Source organism: Salmo salar, chromosome ssa09 (genome assembly GCF_905237065.1).
Source record: "Salmo salar chromosome ssa09, Ssal_v3.1, whole genome shotgun sequence".
Lineage (NCBI taxonomy): Eukaryota > Metazoa > Chordata > Actinopteri > Salmoniformes > Salmonidae > Salmo > Salmo salar.
Genome location: NC_059450.1, coordinates 69,642,535 through 69,658,312, shown reverse-complemented (window position 1 = coordinate 69,658,312; position 15,778 = coordinate 69,642,535). Strand labels below are relative to the sequence as shown.

Sequence of the window (15,778 nt, the reverse complement as noted above, 5' to 3'; positions counted from 1 at the left end):
GTATGAGATCCTAGCCACTTTCTTGGCATGTTCAAGCTGTGAAATATCTAAGTGTTATATTGGACCAAACAGCTCTCAACACCTACAGCTGCAGTCAGTTTTTAAATCTGAGTAATTTGCATCTGACATTCTAACATAAACAAGCACTCACAGCATACGCACAAACACACACCCTCAATATCTGCAATACAATCAGGGCCAAGAGACCGTCGGTATAAAATGAGTTGACTTTATTTATACCTAACAAAAATATAAATGCAACAATTTCAAAGATTTTACTGAGTATTAGTTCATAGAAGGAAATCAGTCAATTGAATTCAATTCATTAGGCCTGAATCTATGGATTTCACATGACTGGGCAGGGGCACAGCCATAAGTGGGCATAGGCCCACCCACTTGGGAGCTAGGTCCACCCACTCGGGAGCCAGGCCCAGGCAATCAGAATGAGTTTACCCCCACAAAAGGGCTTTATTAAAGACAGAAATAATCCTCAGCACCCCCCCCACCCCTCCTCAGACGATGTAGCAGGTGAAGAAGGATGTTGAGGGCCTGGGCTGGCGTGGTTACACGTGGTCTGCAGTTGTGAGGCCGGTTAGAAGCGGCTTATGGTAGAGAAAGGAACATCCAATTCTCTGGGAATAGCTCTGTTGGACATTCCTGCAGTCAGCATGCCAATTGCACGCTCCCTCAAAACTTAACATCTGTGGCATTGTGTTGTGTGACAAAACTGGACCTTTTATTGTCCCCAGCACAAGGTGCACCTGTGTAATGATCATACAGTTTAATCAGCTTCTTGATATGCTACACCTGTCAGGTGGATGAATAATCTGGCAAAGGAGAAAAGCTCACTAACAGGGATGTAAACAAATTTGTGCACAAAATTTGAGACAAACACTTTACATGTTGCGTTTATATTGTTGTTCAGTACACAACACAAATGATATGCAAGATGACATTGCAGAGTAGGGTGTCAGAACAGACCGAGGAGTGAGAGGGAAAAGAGGGAGGAAAGAAAGTAAACAAAACAGCAGAAAGACATGAAGAAAGGAGAAATGTGGGCACTGGGATTGGAGGAAAACATCTGACAGAGGGAGCGGAGGATTTATATGACGACTGCAGAGAGGAGAAAAAAAAGACAACACGACTCGGATATAAAGAGAACAGGAAGTTGAGCGAGGCAGCATCTCAGTCATGGTACATTTTGAGGATGCAGCTTTTGATCACTCCCATATACCTGTCCCACACTACCTGGTGTCTGAGAGAGAGAGAGAGCGAGAGCGAGAGCGAGAGAGAGAGAGAGAGAGAGAGAAAGAAAAAGAGATATATGGAACGTGTAAAACTCAAGACAAATTCTCATTATGAGAGCTGGCCAAGTTTCATAATATGGAGTGATCTTTGCTTATTCAGTTTAATGAGAGGCATGTTATAATATGGTTGTCCGATAAATATGTGTTTGTTGAGTGTGTCGTGGTCTAGGGTTGTGTAAACTGTTAACCACATTCCAGAGTGGCTGTGCGAGAAACAAGGTAACTATAGTTTAAGACACATGGAGCGAGTTGCAGTGACACCCACTGGTGACAACTGGGATATGAAATACATATATTATGCAAGCACAAACTAAAAACGGTCAGGCCCTTAAATGTATGCCAGGCAGCACAATACACTACATGACCAAAAGTTTGTGGACACCTGCTCGTCAAACATCTCATTCCAAAATCACGGGTATTAATATGGAGTTGGTCCCCCCTTTTCTGCCACAACAGCCGCCACTTTTCTGGGAGGGCTTTCCACTAGATGTTGGAACATTGCTGTGGGGTCTTGCTTCCATTCAGCCACAAGAGCATCAGTGAGGTCGGGCACTGATGTTAGGCGATTAGGCCTGGCTCGCAGTCAGCGTTCCAATTTATCCCAAAGGTGATCGATGGAGTTAAGGTCATGGGTTCTCTGCAGGCCAGTCAAGTTCTTCCACACCGATCTCGACAACCTATTTCTGTATGGACCACGCTTTGTGCATGGGGGCATTCTCATGCTGAAACAGGAAAAGGCCTGCCTCAAACTGTTGCCACAAAGTTGGAAGCACAAAATCGTCTAGAATGTCATTGTATGCTGTAGTGTTAAGATTTCCCTTCACTGGAACTAAGGGGCCTCACCTGAACCATGAAAAACAGCCCCAGACCATTATTCCTCCTCCACCAAACTTTACACTTGGCACTATGCATTCGGACAGGTAGCGTTCTCCTGGCATCCGCCAAACCCAGATTCGTCTGTCGGACTGCCAGATGGTGAAGCGTGATTCATCACTCCAGATGTCCACATACTTTTGTATATGCAGTGTATGTATAACAGTAATATGTTACTCACTTGAATGTGTCAAGTATGTGTGCAGAGTTAGTGTAGTGAGTGAGGTAGAGCCTCATGTCTCCTGCTGTCCATTTGTCTGACCGACACGGCTCAATAAACTGTGAGAGAGAGAGAGAGAAAGAAAGAGAGAAAGAGAAAGAGAGAAAGAAAGAAAGAAAGAGAGAGAGAGAGAAAGAGAGAAAGAACGAGAGAAAAAGAGAGAGAGAGCGAGAGAGAGATTACACCAGTCTCATGGGTAGCACAAAAGTCTATAGACCTTATTGGTCTGATAAGCCAGAGCCAGAGTTGAATATTCTGACTAAAAACATTCACTAATATATATTACTAATGATTTACTTATATACCTTTTCCACCAGATCAATAAAGAAGTCTCTGACGTCTTTCGTGTTGGTTAATTTGGCAGCAATGTTGACAAGGCTTCTGGAGAGATTCTATGGATGAAGAGAGAGTAGAGTTTGTTTCAAATAATTATCAAATAATTTGAAAAAGTCTTTGATACTGCAGTTTAGAAATAAATCAACTCAAGTGAACTGTTTGAATAAGACAATTGATGTGCACATTTGACCCCATATAACCATGGTTACCACACTTTCTATGGACTGATTTACAGATTTTTGTAGTAGGTAGGACTGGACATCACCTCCTATGAAACTGGGTGGTCTGTTGAAGCCTTAGCAGTCCTGTTGGGTAACACAAGCATGTGTTGTCACTCACCTTGAAGTTGGCTTCCATCTCATTAAATGCTTTGGTCTTCCCCCGGAGAGCCGTGCACACCAAACTGAGTGGGGCGGAGGGAATGAGAGAAACAGGAGCAAGGGCATGAGGGATACTACTGAATATTGTCATTCATAATATTAGAATGCATACAATATACACAAAAAAATACAGAGAAAAAAAAAAAGTGAATTATTGACAGGAAACAATCAATAACATACATATCAGGCAATCAATAATTAATGGACCACACTCATGCCTCTTGTGCTGGTCCAGTAGATCTTTGTCAGTAATTAAAATCTTCAGTTCCTTTAGATCTTGTAAGAACTCCTTCTCAAGATCCACATCCATGTCTTCCACCATGTTATCTGAGAAGACAAACTACTTCAGACATCTGATATTGCCGTATTAGATAACAGTGCTGCGACAGTAAAAAAAATAAATCATAACTCCAATTAATGCGGGCCTCATAAGGACTCGGGAATGATTGCAGTGCACAAGTGCAGATCAATTGATTAGGGACTCACCCAATGCTCCCACGGTCCAGTTGCTGATGAGCTGCCCTGCACAGAAGGCAAAGTCCTGGAATGTAAGATAATGCAGCTTCTTCTTCCCCGTCTCAAAGCGATTGTTGGCAAAGAAAACAATGGCAGCATAATCCCTGAGAAGAGGAGATGCAGGGGAGTTTTATAAAATAAAAATAAAAAATAAATAAAAAGAGGTCAAAGTGTACAAAATAAATCACAAGATTATATCAAATTGAATAGTAAATTCTACTATTACCTGGCCAGCTTGTCAGAGAGAAGGAAGTGCTGACGAATGTTTTCCACCAGGGGTCCCTTCAGTTCCTCCACAACTTTGAATACACGCTTGAAGTTATCAAACTGGGAGAAAAGGGGATCATTCAGAAAAGCTTTAGTGTGCATGTGAAAAACAGTGACATTTGGTCTTAGAACTACAGTGTCTTGAGCTCTGTAGCTCATAGAATCTGTACAGGCAGGACGGTCTCACTAATGTTGAGCTGAGTTAGCATATTCCCTTATTCTGTGAGTGGCGTACAGTACCAGTCAAAAGTTGACACCTACTCATTTAAGGGTTGTTCTTTATCATTAATATGTTCTACATTGTAGAATAATAGTGATGACATCAAAACTATGAAATAACCCCCCCCCCCCAAAAAAGAAAAGAAGTGTTAAATCTAAATAGATTTTATATTTGAGATTCTTCAAAGTAGCCTTGATGACAACTTTGCACACTTTTAGCATTCTCTCAACCAGCTTCATGAGGTAGTCACCTGGAATGCATTTAAATTAACAGGTGTGCCTTGTTAAAATTGTGTAATTTTTTTCTTCTAAATGCATTTGAGCCAATCAGTCGTGTTGTGACAAGGTAGGGGTGGTATACAGAAGACAGCCCTATTTGGTTAAAGACCAAGTCAATATTATGGAAAGAACAGCTCAAATAAGCAAAGAGAAACAACAGTCCATCATTACTTTAAGACATGAAGGTCAGTCAATTTGGAAAAATGTCAAGAACTTTGAAAGTTTCTTCAAGTGCAGTCGCAAAAACCATCAAGCCTATGAGGAAACTGGCTCTCATGAGGACCGCCATAGGAAAGGAAGACCCAGAGTTACCTCTGCTGCAGAGGATAAGTTCATTAGAGTTACCAGCCTCAGAAATTGCAGCCCAAATAAATATGCAAAGAAACCCCTACTAAAGGACACCAATAAGAAGAAGAGACTTGGGCCTCCCGAGTGGCGCAGTGGTCTAAGGCTAGCTGTGCCACTAGAGATTCTGGGTTCAAGTCCAGGGTCTGTCGCAGCCGGGCCGCGACCGGAAGACCCCCGGGGCGGCGCACAATTGGCCCAGCGTCGTCCAGGTTAGGGGAGGGTTTGGCCGGCAGGGATGTCCTTGTCCCATCGTGCACTAGCAACTCCTGTGGAGGGCCGGGCACAGTGCACGCTGACCCAGTCGCCAGGTGTACGGTATTTCCTCTGACACATTGGTGCGGCTGGCTTCCGGGTTAAGTGGGCATTGTGTCAAGAAGCAGTGCGGCTTGGTTGGGTTGTGTTTCGGAGGACGCACGGCTCTCGACCTTCGTCTCTCCTGAGTCCGTACGGAAGTTGCAGCGATGAAACAAGACTGTAACTACCAATTGGACATCATTAAATTGGAGAGAAAAAAAAAGAGAAAAAAAAGAAGAAGAGACTTGCTTGGGCCAAGAAACACGAGCAATGGACATTAGAACGGTGGAAATCTGTCCTTTGGTCTGATGAGTCCAAATTTGAGATTTTTGGTTCTAACCGCCTTGTGAGACGCAGAGTAGGTTAACGGATGATCTCTGCATGTGTAGTTCCCACTGTGAAGCATGGAGGAGGAGGAGGTCTGATGGTGTGGGGGTGCTTTGCTGGTGAAACTGTCAGTGATTTATTTAGAATTCAAGGCACACTTAACCAGCATGGCTACCACAGCATTCTGCAGCGATACACCATCCCCATCTGGTTTGTGCTTAGTAGGACTATCATTTGTTTTTCAACAGGACCATGACCAAACACACCTCCAGGCTGTATAAGGGCTATTTGACCAAGGATAGTGATGGAGTGCTGCATCAGATGACCTGGCCTCCACAATCACCAGAATTGAGATGGTTTGGGATGAGTTGGACCGCAGAGTGAAGGAAAAGCAGCCAACAAGTGCTCAGCATATGTGGGAACTCCTTCAAGACTGTTGGAAAAGCATCCCAGTTGAAGTTGGTTGAGAGAATGCCAAGAGTGTGCAAAGCTGTCATCAAGGCAAAGAGTGGCTACTTTGAAGAATCTCAAAAATATTTTGATTTGTTTAACACTGTTTTTGGTTACTACATGATTCCATATGTGCTATTTCATACTTTTGATGTCTTCAGTATTATTCTACAATGTAGAAAATAGTAAATATAAAGAAAAACCCTTGAATGAGTAGGTGTGTCCAAACTTTTGGCTGGTACTGTATGTGGCTAAACAAGAAGTGTATGATGTACAGTGTATTTTGTATACAGCAGTACTGTGTGTCTAAGACAATTTTCCCCTTGGGACATTAAAGTTCATCCTATCCTATGTTACAGGTCAGTGATATAGCCATTGTTAATGGGGATGTCTCGCTGAGGTTTCTGCTACCTGCCGCCTGCAGCTCTTCAGTGTGACACCAGTCTTTGCACTGACATCATCCAGGTCCTTCTTGGTCCCCTTTGAGAGTTTCTTCCCAAGGACCTCTCGTACAAACACGCCATCAAACGTATAGTACCTTTACAGAAAGAGAGAGGCGAGATGGAGGAGGGGCGAGATGGAGGAGAGGGGCGAGATGGAGGAGAGGGGCGAGATGGAGGAGAGGGAGACAGGTTAGGTGACATTTAAGGCAGAGGAAGATAAGACATTAAAAAGTGTTTCAAGAGATGGTAGAGCACCTCTCTATGAGCATGACCTGGCGATGAGGTGGGATCTGGAACAGCAGCTGATTGGCCAGTTTGGCGGGGCTGTGCAGGAGGCGCTCACACATCTGGAAGGTTCTGTACTGGTCCATGGTGTCACTGCGCAAAACCTCAGCACTGGCCTCACACTCCTCCAATACCCCTCCCTCCATACGAACCTTCACTGCATCATTCACTGAGGATGGGGCAGAAAGGAAACAGGATTCAAGGTTTATGTTAGAGATATTGATTAAGTATTTTTTTATGGATGACTGTGTCTAGTATATGTGTGTGAGTTGGTGAATGTTGTGGCTAATACCTGTGTAGCCATCCAGCCAGAACTGATAGACTTCCTCATCCATAATGGTGGTGTTACCCACAAACACATCGAGTTCCACTGACATCTAAGTGGAAACAAGACAAATATGGTTTTAATAAGTGTCAACGTTTTCATTTCACTTGTCACAATACCTGTGGAATATCATTCACCACTTACAGTGCATTCAGAAAGTATTTAGACCCCTTGACTTTTTCAAAATGTTGTTACGTTACAGCCTTTTCCAATCTACACACAATATCCCATAATGACAAAGGAAAAACAGGTTAATAGAAATGTTAGCAAATTTATTAAATTCAAAACTGAAATATCATGTCACATTTAAGTATTCAGACCCTTTACTCAGTACTTTGTTGAAGCACCTTTGGCAGCGATTACAGCCTCGAGGCTTCTTGGGTATGATGATACAAGCTTGGCACACCTGTATTTGGGGAGTTTCTCCCATTATTTCTGCGGATCCTCTCAAGCTCTGTCAAGTTGGATGGGGAGCGACGCTGCACAGCTATTTTCAGGTCTCTCCAGAAATGTTTGATCGGGTTCAAGTCCGGGCTCTGGCTGAGCCAATCAAGGACATTCAGAGACTTGTCCCGAAGCCACTCCTGGTTGTCTTGACTGTGTGCTTAAGGTCGTTGTCCTATTGAAAGGTGAACCTTCAAACTTGGTTTCATCAGACCAGAGAATCTTGTTTCTCATGGTCTGAGTCCTTTAGGTGCCTTTTGGCAAACTCCAAGCGGGCTGTCATGTGACTTTTACTGAGGAGTGGCTTCCGTCTGGTCACTACCATAAAGGCATGATTGGTGGAGTGCTGCAGAGATGGGAGAACCTTCTAGAAGGACAACCATCTCCACAGAGGAACTCTGGAGCTCTGTCAGAGTGACCATCAGGTTCTTGGTCACCTCCCTGACCAAGGCCCGTCCCCCCGATTGCTCAGTTTGGCCGGGCGACCAGCTCTAGGAAGAGTCTTGGTGGTTCCAAACTTCCTCTATTTAAGAATGATGGAGGCCACTGTGTTCTTGGGGACCTTCAATGCTGCAGAAATGTTTTGGTAGCCTTCCCCAGATCTGTGCCTCGACACAATCCTGTCTCAGAGCTCTTCAACCTCATGGCTTGGTTTTTTTCTCTGACACGCACTGTCAACTGTGGGACCTTATATAGACAGGTGTGCCTTTCCAAATCATGTCCAATCAATAAAGATGGCGCCGGAGGAGATGGCTGCCGTTCTATTGGCTCTTAGCCAACCGTGCTATTTTGTTTGTTTTTTCGCATTGTTTGTAACTTATTATGTACATAATGTTGCTGCTACCATCTCTTATGACCGAAAAGAGCTTCTGGACATAAGAACAGCGATTACTCACCTCGAATTGGACAAATCATTTTCTTTCATGAGTCGGACGGGAAGCAAATACTCCAAACACCCGAACATGCCCTCATCCTCATCATTCGTTGGAGAAAGAAACTGAGATTTTGCAGAAAGAGATCGGGGTGCCTTGTGAGGATCAGGCGATGAGTGGCTAATCTGCCTTTGCCATCAGTACTGTTAGCTAACGTTCAATCACTGGAAAATAAATGGGATGAACTGAAAGCACGTATATCCGACCAAGGGGACATTAAAAACTGTAATATCTTATGTTTCACCAAATCGTGGCTTAACGACGACATTAATAACATACAGCTGGCGGGTTATACACTCCATCGGCAGGATAGAACAGCAGCCTCTGGTAAGACACGAGGCAGGGCGCCTATGCATATTTGTAAACAACAGCTGGTGCACGATATCTAAGGAAGTCTTGCTCGCCTGAGGTAGAGTATCTCATGATAAGCTGTAGACCACACTATCAACCTAGAGAGTTGTCATCTATATTTTTTGTAGCTGTCTACAAACCACCACAGACCGATGCTGGCACTAAAACCGCACTCAATGAGCTGTATACCGCCATAAGCAAACAAGAAAACGCTCATCCAGAGGCGGCACTCCTAGTGGCCGAGGACTTTGATGCAGGGAAACTTAAACCAGTTTTACGAAATTTCTCTCAGCATGTTAAATATGCAACCAGAGGGGGGGGCACCTTTACTCCACACACAGAGACACGTACAAAGCTCACCCGCCATTTGGCAAATCTGACCATAATTCTATCCTCCTGATTCCTGCTTACAAGCAAAAATTAAAGCAGGAAGCACCAGTGACTGGGTCAGTAAAGTGGTCAGATGAAGCAGATGCTAAACTACAGGACTGTTTTGCTAGCACAGACTGGAATATGTTCCGGGATTCTTCCGATGGCATTGAGGAGTACACCACATTAGTCACTGGCTTCATCAATAAGTGCATCGATGACGTCGTCCCCACAGTGACTGTACGTACATACCCCAACCAGAAGCCATGGATTACAGGCAGCATTCACACTGAGCTAAAGGGTAGAGCTGCCGCTTTCAAGGAGTGGGACTAACCTGTAAGCTTATAAGATATCTCGCTATGCCCACCGACGAACCATCAAACAGGCAAAGCATCAATACAGGACTAAGATCAAATTGTACTACACCGGCTCCGACGCTCGTCGGATGTGGCAGGGCTTGCAAACTATTACAGACTACAAAGGGAAGCACAGCCGGGAGCTGCCCAGTGACACGACCCTGCCAGATGTGCTAAATCACTTCTATGCTCGCTTGGAGGCAAATAACACTGAAACATTCATGAGACCATCAGCTGTTCCGGACAACTGTGTGATTACGCTCTCCGCAGCCGATGTGAGTAATACCTTTAAACAGGTCAACATTCACAAGGCCGCAGGGTCAGACGGATTGCCAGGACATGTACTCCGAGCATGCGCTGACCAACTGGCAAGTGTCTTCACTGACATCTTTAACCTGTCCCTGACAGTCTGTAATACCAACATGTTTCAAGCAGCCCACCATAGTGTTCTTGGGCACAGGGACTAAGGTAATCTGCCCAAATGACTACCAATCCGTAGCAGTCACGTCTGTAGCCATGAAATGCTTTGAAAGGCTGGTCATGGCTCACATCGATACCATTATCCCAGAATCCCTACACCCACTCCAATTTGTATACCGCCCCATCAGATCCACAGATGATGCAATCTCTATTGCAGCCACACTGCCCCTTTCCCACCTGGACAAAAGGAACACCTATGTGAGAATGCTCTTCATTGACTACAGCTCAGCGTTCAACGCCATAGTGCCCTCAAAGCTCATCACTAAGCTAAGGACCCTGGGACTAAACACCTCCCTCTGCAACTGGATCCTGGACTTCCTGACGGGCCGCCTCCAGGTGGTAAGGGTAGGTAACGACACATCCGTCACACTGATCCTCAACACGGGGGCCCCTCAGGGGTGCTTGCTCAGTCCCCTCCTGTACTCACTGTTCACTCATGACTGCATGGCCTGGCACGACTCTAACACCATCATTAAGTTTGGCGATGACAACAGTGGTAGGCCTGATCACCGACAACAATGAGACAGCCTATAGGGAGGAGGTCAGAGACCTGACAGTGTGGTGCAAGGACAACAACCTCTCCCTCAACGCGATCAAGACAAAGGAGATGATTATGGACTACAGGAAAAGGAGGTCCGAGCACGCCCTGATTCTCATCGACGGGTCTGTAGTGGAGCAGGTTGAGAGCTTCAAGTTCCTTGGCGTCCACATCAACAAACATTGTCCAAGCACACCATGACAGTCGTAAAGAGGACACGACAAAACCTATTCCCCCTCAGGAGACTGAAAAGATTTGGCATGGGTCTTCAGGTCTTCAAAAGGTTTAACAGCTGCACCATCGAGAGCATCCTGACGGGTTGCATCACTGCCTGGTATGGCAACTGCTCGGCCTCCGACCGCAAGGCACTACAGAGGATAGTGCGTAAGGCCCAGTACTACACCAGGGCCAAGCTTCCTGCCATCCAGGACCTCTATATCAGGCGGTGTTAGAGGAAGGTCCTAAAACTTGTCAAAGACTCCAGCCACTCTAGTCATAAACTGTTCTCTCTGCTACCGCACGGCAAGCAGTACCGGAGCGCCAAGTCTAGGTCCAAGAGGCTTCTAAACAGCTTCTACCCCCAACCCATAAGACTCCTGAACATCTAATCAAATGGCTACCCAGACTATGCCCCCCACGCTGCTGCTACTCTTATTATCTATGCATAGTCACTTAAATAACTCTACCTACATGTAGATATTACGTCAACACCGGTGCCCCTGCACATTGACTCTGTACCGGTACCTCCTGTATATAGCCCTGCTATTGTTATTTACTGCTGCTCTTTAATTATTTGTTATTCGTATCTCTTTTTTTTAGGTATTTTCTTAAAACTGCATTGTTGGTTTAGGGCTTGTAAGTTAGCATTTCACTGTAAGGTGAATCTGTTGTATTCAGCGCATGTGACAAATATAATTTGATTCAATTGAATTTACCACAGGTGGACTCCAATCAAGTTGAAGAAATATCTCAAGGATGATCAATGGAAACTGGATGCACCTGAGCTCAATTTCGAGTCTCATAGCAAAAGGTCTGAATACTTATGTTTTTCATTTTTAATAATTTAGCAAAAATTCCTAAAAACCTGTTTTCGCTTTATCTTTATGGGTTAGTGTGTAGATTTATGAATTTGTTTTATATATTTAATCAATTTTAGAATAAGGCTTTAAAGTAACAAAATGTGGGGAAATAATCAAGGGGTCTGAATACTTTCCGAATGCACTGTACATAGCTACTGTACTACTGAACCAAAATCTGGGTTTACAGGAGACGTTGAATATGGAGATTCTCCTTTGGCCCAATGTCAAAATACGGACTGTTTCGCCGAACAACTATCGTCATTACTGCCATTCCGGCCGGTATGTCCTCCCAAAAAATATCTAAATAAAAAAAGTTACATGCAACCGAAAAAATGCCTTGTCTGGAAATAATTTAAGTATTGTTTTTGAGCAAGTGCGCACCCCTCGGCTGATACAGCAGCAGGAAAGGTCATTGATTTGATCACCTACAACAGTATGAACGTCATATCAATCTGTTGTTTCACCCGCGCTACATGGATGCAATATTTAATGTAAGTAGATTAAGTAGACAATATAGGGTACGTTTTTACAGTGATTGTATATTTCTAGATAGGCTTTATTTAGTGTATTTTAATTCCAATAATATTGCAACAGGTGCAGAAAAGGTGGATTTAACACAATTGCACTTACTCAAAAACAATAGACTCGTTCCAGACATGGCATTTTTTCAGTTACATGTAACTTTTTATTTAGACCTTTTTGGGCGTACATACAGGCCGGAACGGCATTAATGACAAGTTTCTCAGCGAAACTCCATTCTTTGGTAAGTACTGAACGTATTTTGATATTATTAAGCTTGAAAAGCTGGTGAATGGCAAGTTGAATGGCTGCTTCTTGAATTTAAAGGAACATTGCCATATTCAACGACTCCTTTGTAAGCCTAGATTTTGTCTGGAAACCCGACATTGATTTGCATTAAATTTGATATAGGGTAGAAATGAGCATTTGAATCAGGAAAGTTTCCTCTCACAACCTCTACAAGCCAGAATGTTGAATAAAAGTACATTTTAATGTACTTTGGCATTTGTCCGTACCGTGTCGGGCTTTGCCCTTTTCCTCCAGAACAGCCTGAATTCTTTGGAGCATGGATTCTACAAGGTATGGCATTCAAACGATGCCCAATTGGTATCAAGGGACCTAACGTGTGCCAGGAAAATATTCCCCACACCACCACGGTTGACACCAGGAAGGATGGAGCCATGGACTCACACTGCTTACGGCAAATCCTGACTGCCACCAGCATGATGCAACAGGAACCAGGATTCATCGTGCCCACTATAGCCGCTTCTTCTGTTTTTTTAGCTGATAGGAGTGGAAACCGGTGTGGTCGTCTGCTGCAATAGCCCATCCGTGACAAGGAGCAACGAGTTGTGCATTTCGTTCTGCACACCACTGTTGTACTGCACTGTTATTTGCCTGTTTGTGGCATGCCTGTTAGCTTGCACGATTCTTGCCATCCTCCTTCGACCTCTCTCATCAACAACCCGTTTTCGCCCACAGGACTGTTGCACCATTCTCAGTAAACCATAGACACTGTCATGCAAACAGCCCAGGAGGCCGGTCTGCCTGCTTATATAGGGCTCCCGAGTGGCGCAGCGGTCTAAGGCACTTCATCTCAGTGCTAGAGGTGTCCCTACAGATCCTGGGCTGTATCACAACTGGCCGTGATTGGGGGTCCCATAGGGCAGCGCACAATTGGCCCTGACTTGCCTAGTTAAATAGTGCCAGCCATGGCCAGGTGACTCACTGTCTGTGGGAGCTATTTTCGTGAAGGGGGTGAGGTACCCAATAAACTTGCCAATGAGTGTATATCCATGGGGAAAGTATAATTACATAAACTATTCAAATTCCTGGTAGTGCCTTCAGATTTCTATCACCTGAAGCATGTGCACAAGATACAAATACATGCAGGTGACTCGTGCATACTTGCTGAGCTCGTGTTTACATGGTTCTGCACATGCTTCAGGTGATAGAAATCTGAATGCAATAAATTACCAGCGCTTTGAATGGTTTATGTAATTATACTTTGTGAATATGTTGTCTAACATTCCTACACGTTAAAAAGACCAACCGTATGGACAACCGGTAAAGTACTTTAAAATATACTTTTATTCAACATTCTGGTTTGTAGAGGTTGTGAGGGGAAACTTTCCTGATTAAAATGCTAATTTCTCCCCGACGTAGAATTCAATGCATTTCAACGTCAGGTTTCCTGCACTGTACTACCAAGTCAATGTTTCACAAACGTTAGCTACTTGTAATTACATTAACTGTATACATTATCTGACTAAACAAAATGATACTTACCTTTTTTAATTAAGGTTCCAATTTTCTATACTGTTATAATATAGTTAAGCGTTTTAACTAGGTTGAGTAATAATCCCGGCTGTCCAGAACTGGTATACTACCGTTAGCTAACGTTGCTAGCTTGATAATTCATTATTATCTAAAAACATAACGGATAATAAGCTCCTATAAACTATATATTTACTGCTGGAGACATTGTCATCCGTTGCTAATGCTGTAACGAAGCCTTTTTTTCCGAAAAATAAACGGCAGAAAAGACCTGTGAACAACACTTTATTGTGCCTTCACAGGAAGTATCTTTATATAGCCAGATAAGTATGTCTGGTATAGCCCATAGAGAATGATAGAAGCGTCTAGTGGCCCAAAATGCATTTTTCGCATGGGCAGCGCCATTGAGGGCTTCCACCATTTTAATGTAGTCAGCTGGGCGGGTCTTCCGACTTCATTGGCTGGGTCATGAGGAGGGATCAGCCAATCGTGAAGAAGAAAATGAACTACTTCAAAATGGAGATTGCCTCAATGGCGCTGCTAATGCAGTCACAAATGCTTTAATGGCACACATACTAAGATGAGTCCTCTATCTATCTCTATGATCATAGCCAAAGCTGGTTGGCTGTTTACCGTAACATGTTTTTATCAGTTCCGGTCAATTTAAAGGGGTGGGTCTACCATAGACACCAATGAGCTCGCTAGCTTGTAGTCCTAAAAAACGGAAATTAGTTACCTCTGGTTCCTTCAGCCATTCCAGTTGGGAAAATGTATGGGGAAAGAATAGGGTTTTGGGATAATTGCCGAAAATAAGGTCTGAGGTTAACACAGGCTAAGGATATCTTATAGCCTACGTTTTATTATATTAGATAATATCAGTCAGTGAACATGACCTTTATACAATATGAAGCATTTATGTGCATTATGTGCGTTTTTTTTAACATAAATGCTTCAAAATTCACAAAAAGTGACGTTAGCTGATGAAGATTATCTCATAGAACAAAACGTATAAAATCTCCTAAACCTGTGTTTACCACATACTTTATTTTCGGCGTTTATCAAAAAAACCTCAAAAAACGCCATTAATTTCCCAATAGGTTTTGTCCAACGAACTATGGCAGAGTTAGTGCCTACAAAAAGACGCCATTACTATGTCTCTCTAAAGCAGCTGGGCCTGTTCTACTTAGTTCACTGGCTTTCATTGAATCAGAAAAAAACAGTGAGTGGGCTGTCTCGCTTCCTCTTTCGTATCTGGTATAGCGGCCATATTTAAACCTTTTCAGCAGCACACTTTGAACTACTTATTTTCAACAACAAAAAATGTGGAATACTACAATCTATGAAACATATGATGTAACCTACATGAGAACATGTTGCACAAGTTTATATTGTAAAATTATATTTTGATATACAAAACATACGCAATTACATTATGTAAAACAGAATATCAGAACGGTTATTTTACCATAATAAACACAAATAAAATGTTAAAAAGTAGAGAGCTACTATGAGGAATTATGATGTGTGTGTTTTTGCGCATGCTTTCCCTGCAGAGATTTATCTGAATAAATCCCACCAAATCCCTCTCCTCGCCCCTCCCATCCCTCCTTTTGCTGTATCTGTCTGTGCCCTTCAAAATTACAAAAGAGAAAAAGTACACAGTCAACTGTCTTTTTGTTTTACACCTCACTGCAAACCAACCAACACTCTCCCAGTTCCAGCCCTTCTGTTAGCTAACCTCACCCTGATTCCATCCCCTGCTTCCCCCAGTCCCGGTATAACACCCTATATTGTTATGGCCTCACTGAAACAATAGAGCTGGAATGAAGGGCGGAAGGATGTGGCCAAATACCTCATGCTTAAACCTTTTGTCACACTTTCCATCTGTGTATTTGAAATTGTGTAGACTACACTGATACTCTGATTCACTTATTGTTCTGTGTCAAAGTGTGACTCTGATGCTTGTGTGTTATATTCTGTTGTGCGTGCATGCGTGTTTGTGGGCCTACGGTTGGAGGGGGTGGAGAGTGGGGTCATGTGGTGAGGTCTTTAAGAAAGATTGATT

The 15,778-nt window shown here is 43.5% G+C and overlaps 1 protein-coding gene across 2 annotated transcripts; it reads right to left on the bottom strand.

Moving 5' to 3' along the window:
- Positions 1-215: 215 nt before the first annotated feature.
- On the bottom strand, positions 216-14,063 carry LOC106611755 (acidic fibroblast growth factor intracellular-binding protein B). Of its 2 annotated transcripts, XM_045723909.1 has the most exons (12): positions 13,726-14,053; positions 8,210-8,310; positions 6,837-6,921; positions 6,515-6,713; positions 6,228-6,354; positions 3,859-3,959; positions 3,603-3,736; positions 3,335-3,443; positions 3,076-3,139; positions 2,706-2,792; positions 2,362-2,459; positions 216-1,255 (listed from the first exon to the last, which is right to left on the bottom strand). In XM_045723909.1, the coding sequence occupies exons 3-12, from the start codon at positions 6,919-6,921 to the stop codon at positions 1,186-1,188; spliced, it is 1,074 nt and encodes a 357-aa protein (XP_045579865.1). In that variant the 5' UTR covers positions 8,210-8,310; positions 13,726-14,053; the 3' UTR covers positions 216-1,185. The 2 variants fall into 2 exon arrangements, with proteins under 2 accessions (XP_045579865.1, XP_014067773.1); XM_014212298.2 differs by lacking the exon at positions 8,210-8,310 and having other exon boundaries at positions 13,726-14,063.
- Between the last annotated feature and the right edge of the window lie 1,715 nt (positions 14,064-15,778).

What these genes read in the sequence shown, in the direction of transcription:
- LOC106611755 (XM_014212298.2), bottom strand. Translation starts at nt 6,921, where the DNA reads ATGTCAGTGGAACTCGATGTGTTTGTGGGTAACACCACCATTATGGAT. An exon ending in AGATGGAAGCCAACTTCAAG is followed by an intron (nt 2,793 to 3,075) that starts GTGAGTGACAAC and finishes CTTCATCCATAG; the next exon opens with AATCTCTCCAGAAGCCTTGT. An exon ending in CACATACTTGACACATTCAA is followed by an intron (nt 1,256 to 2,361) that starts GTGAGTAACATA and finishes TCTCTCTCTCAG; the next exon opens with ACACCAGGTAGTGTGGGACA.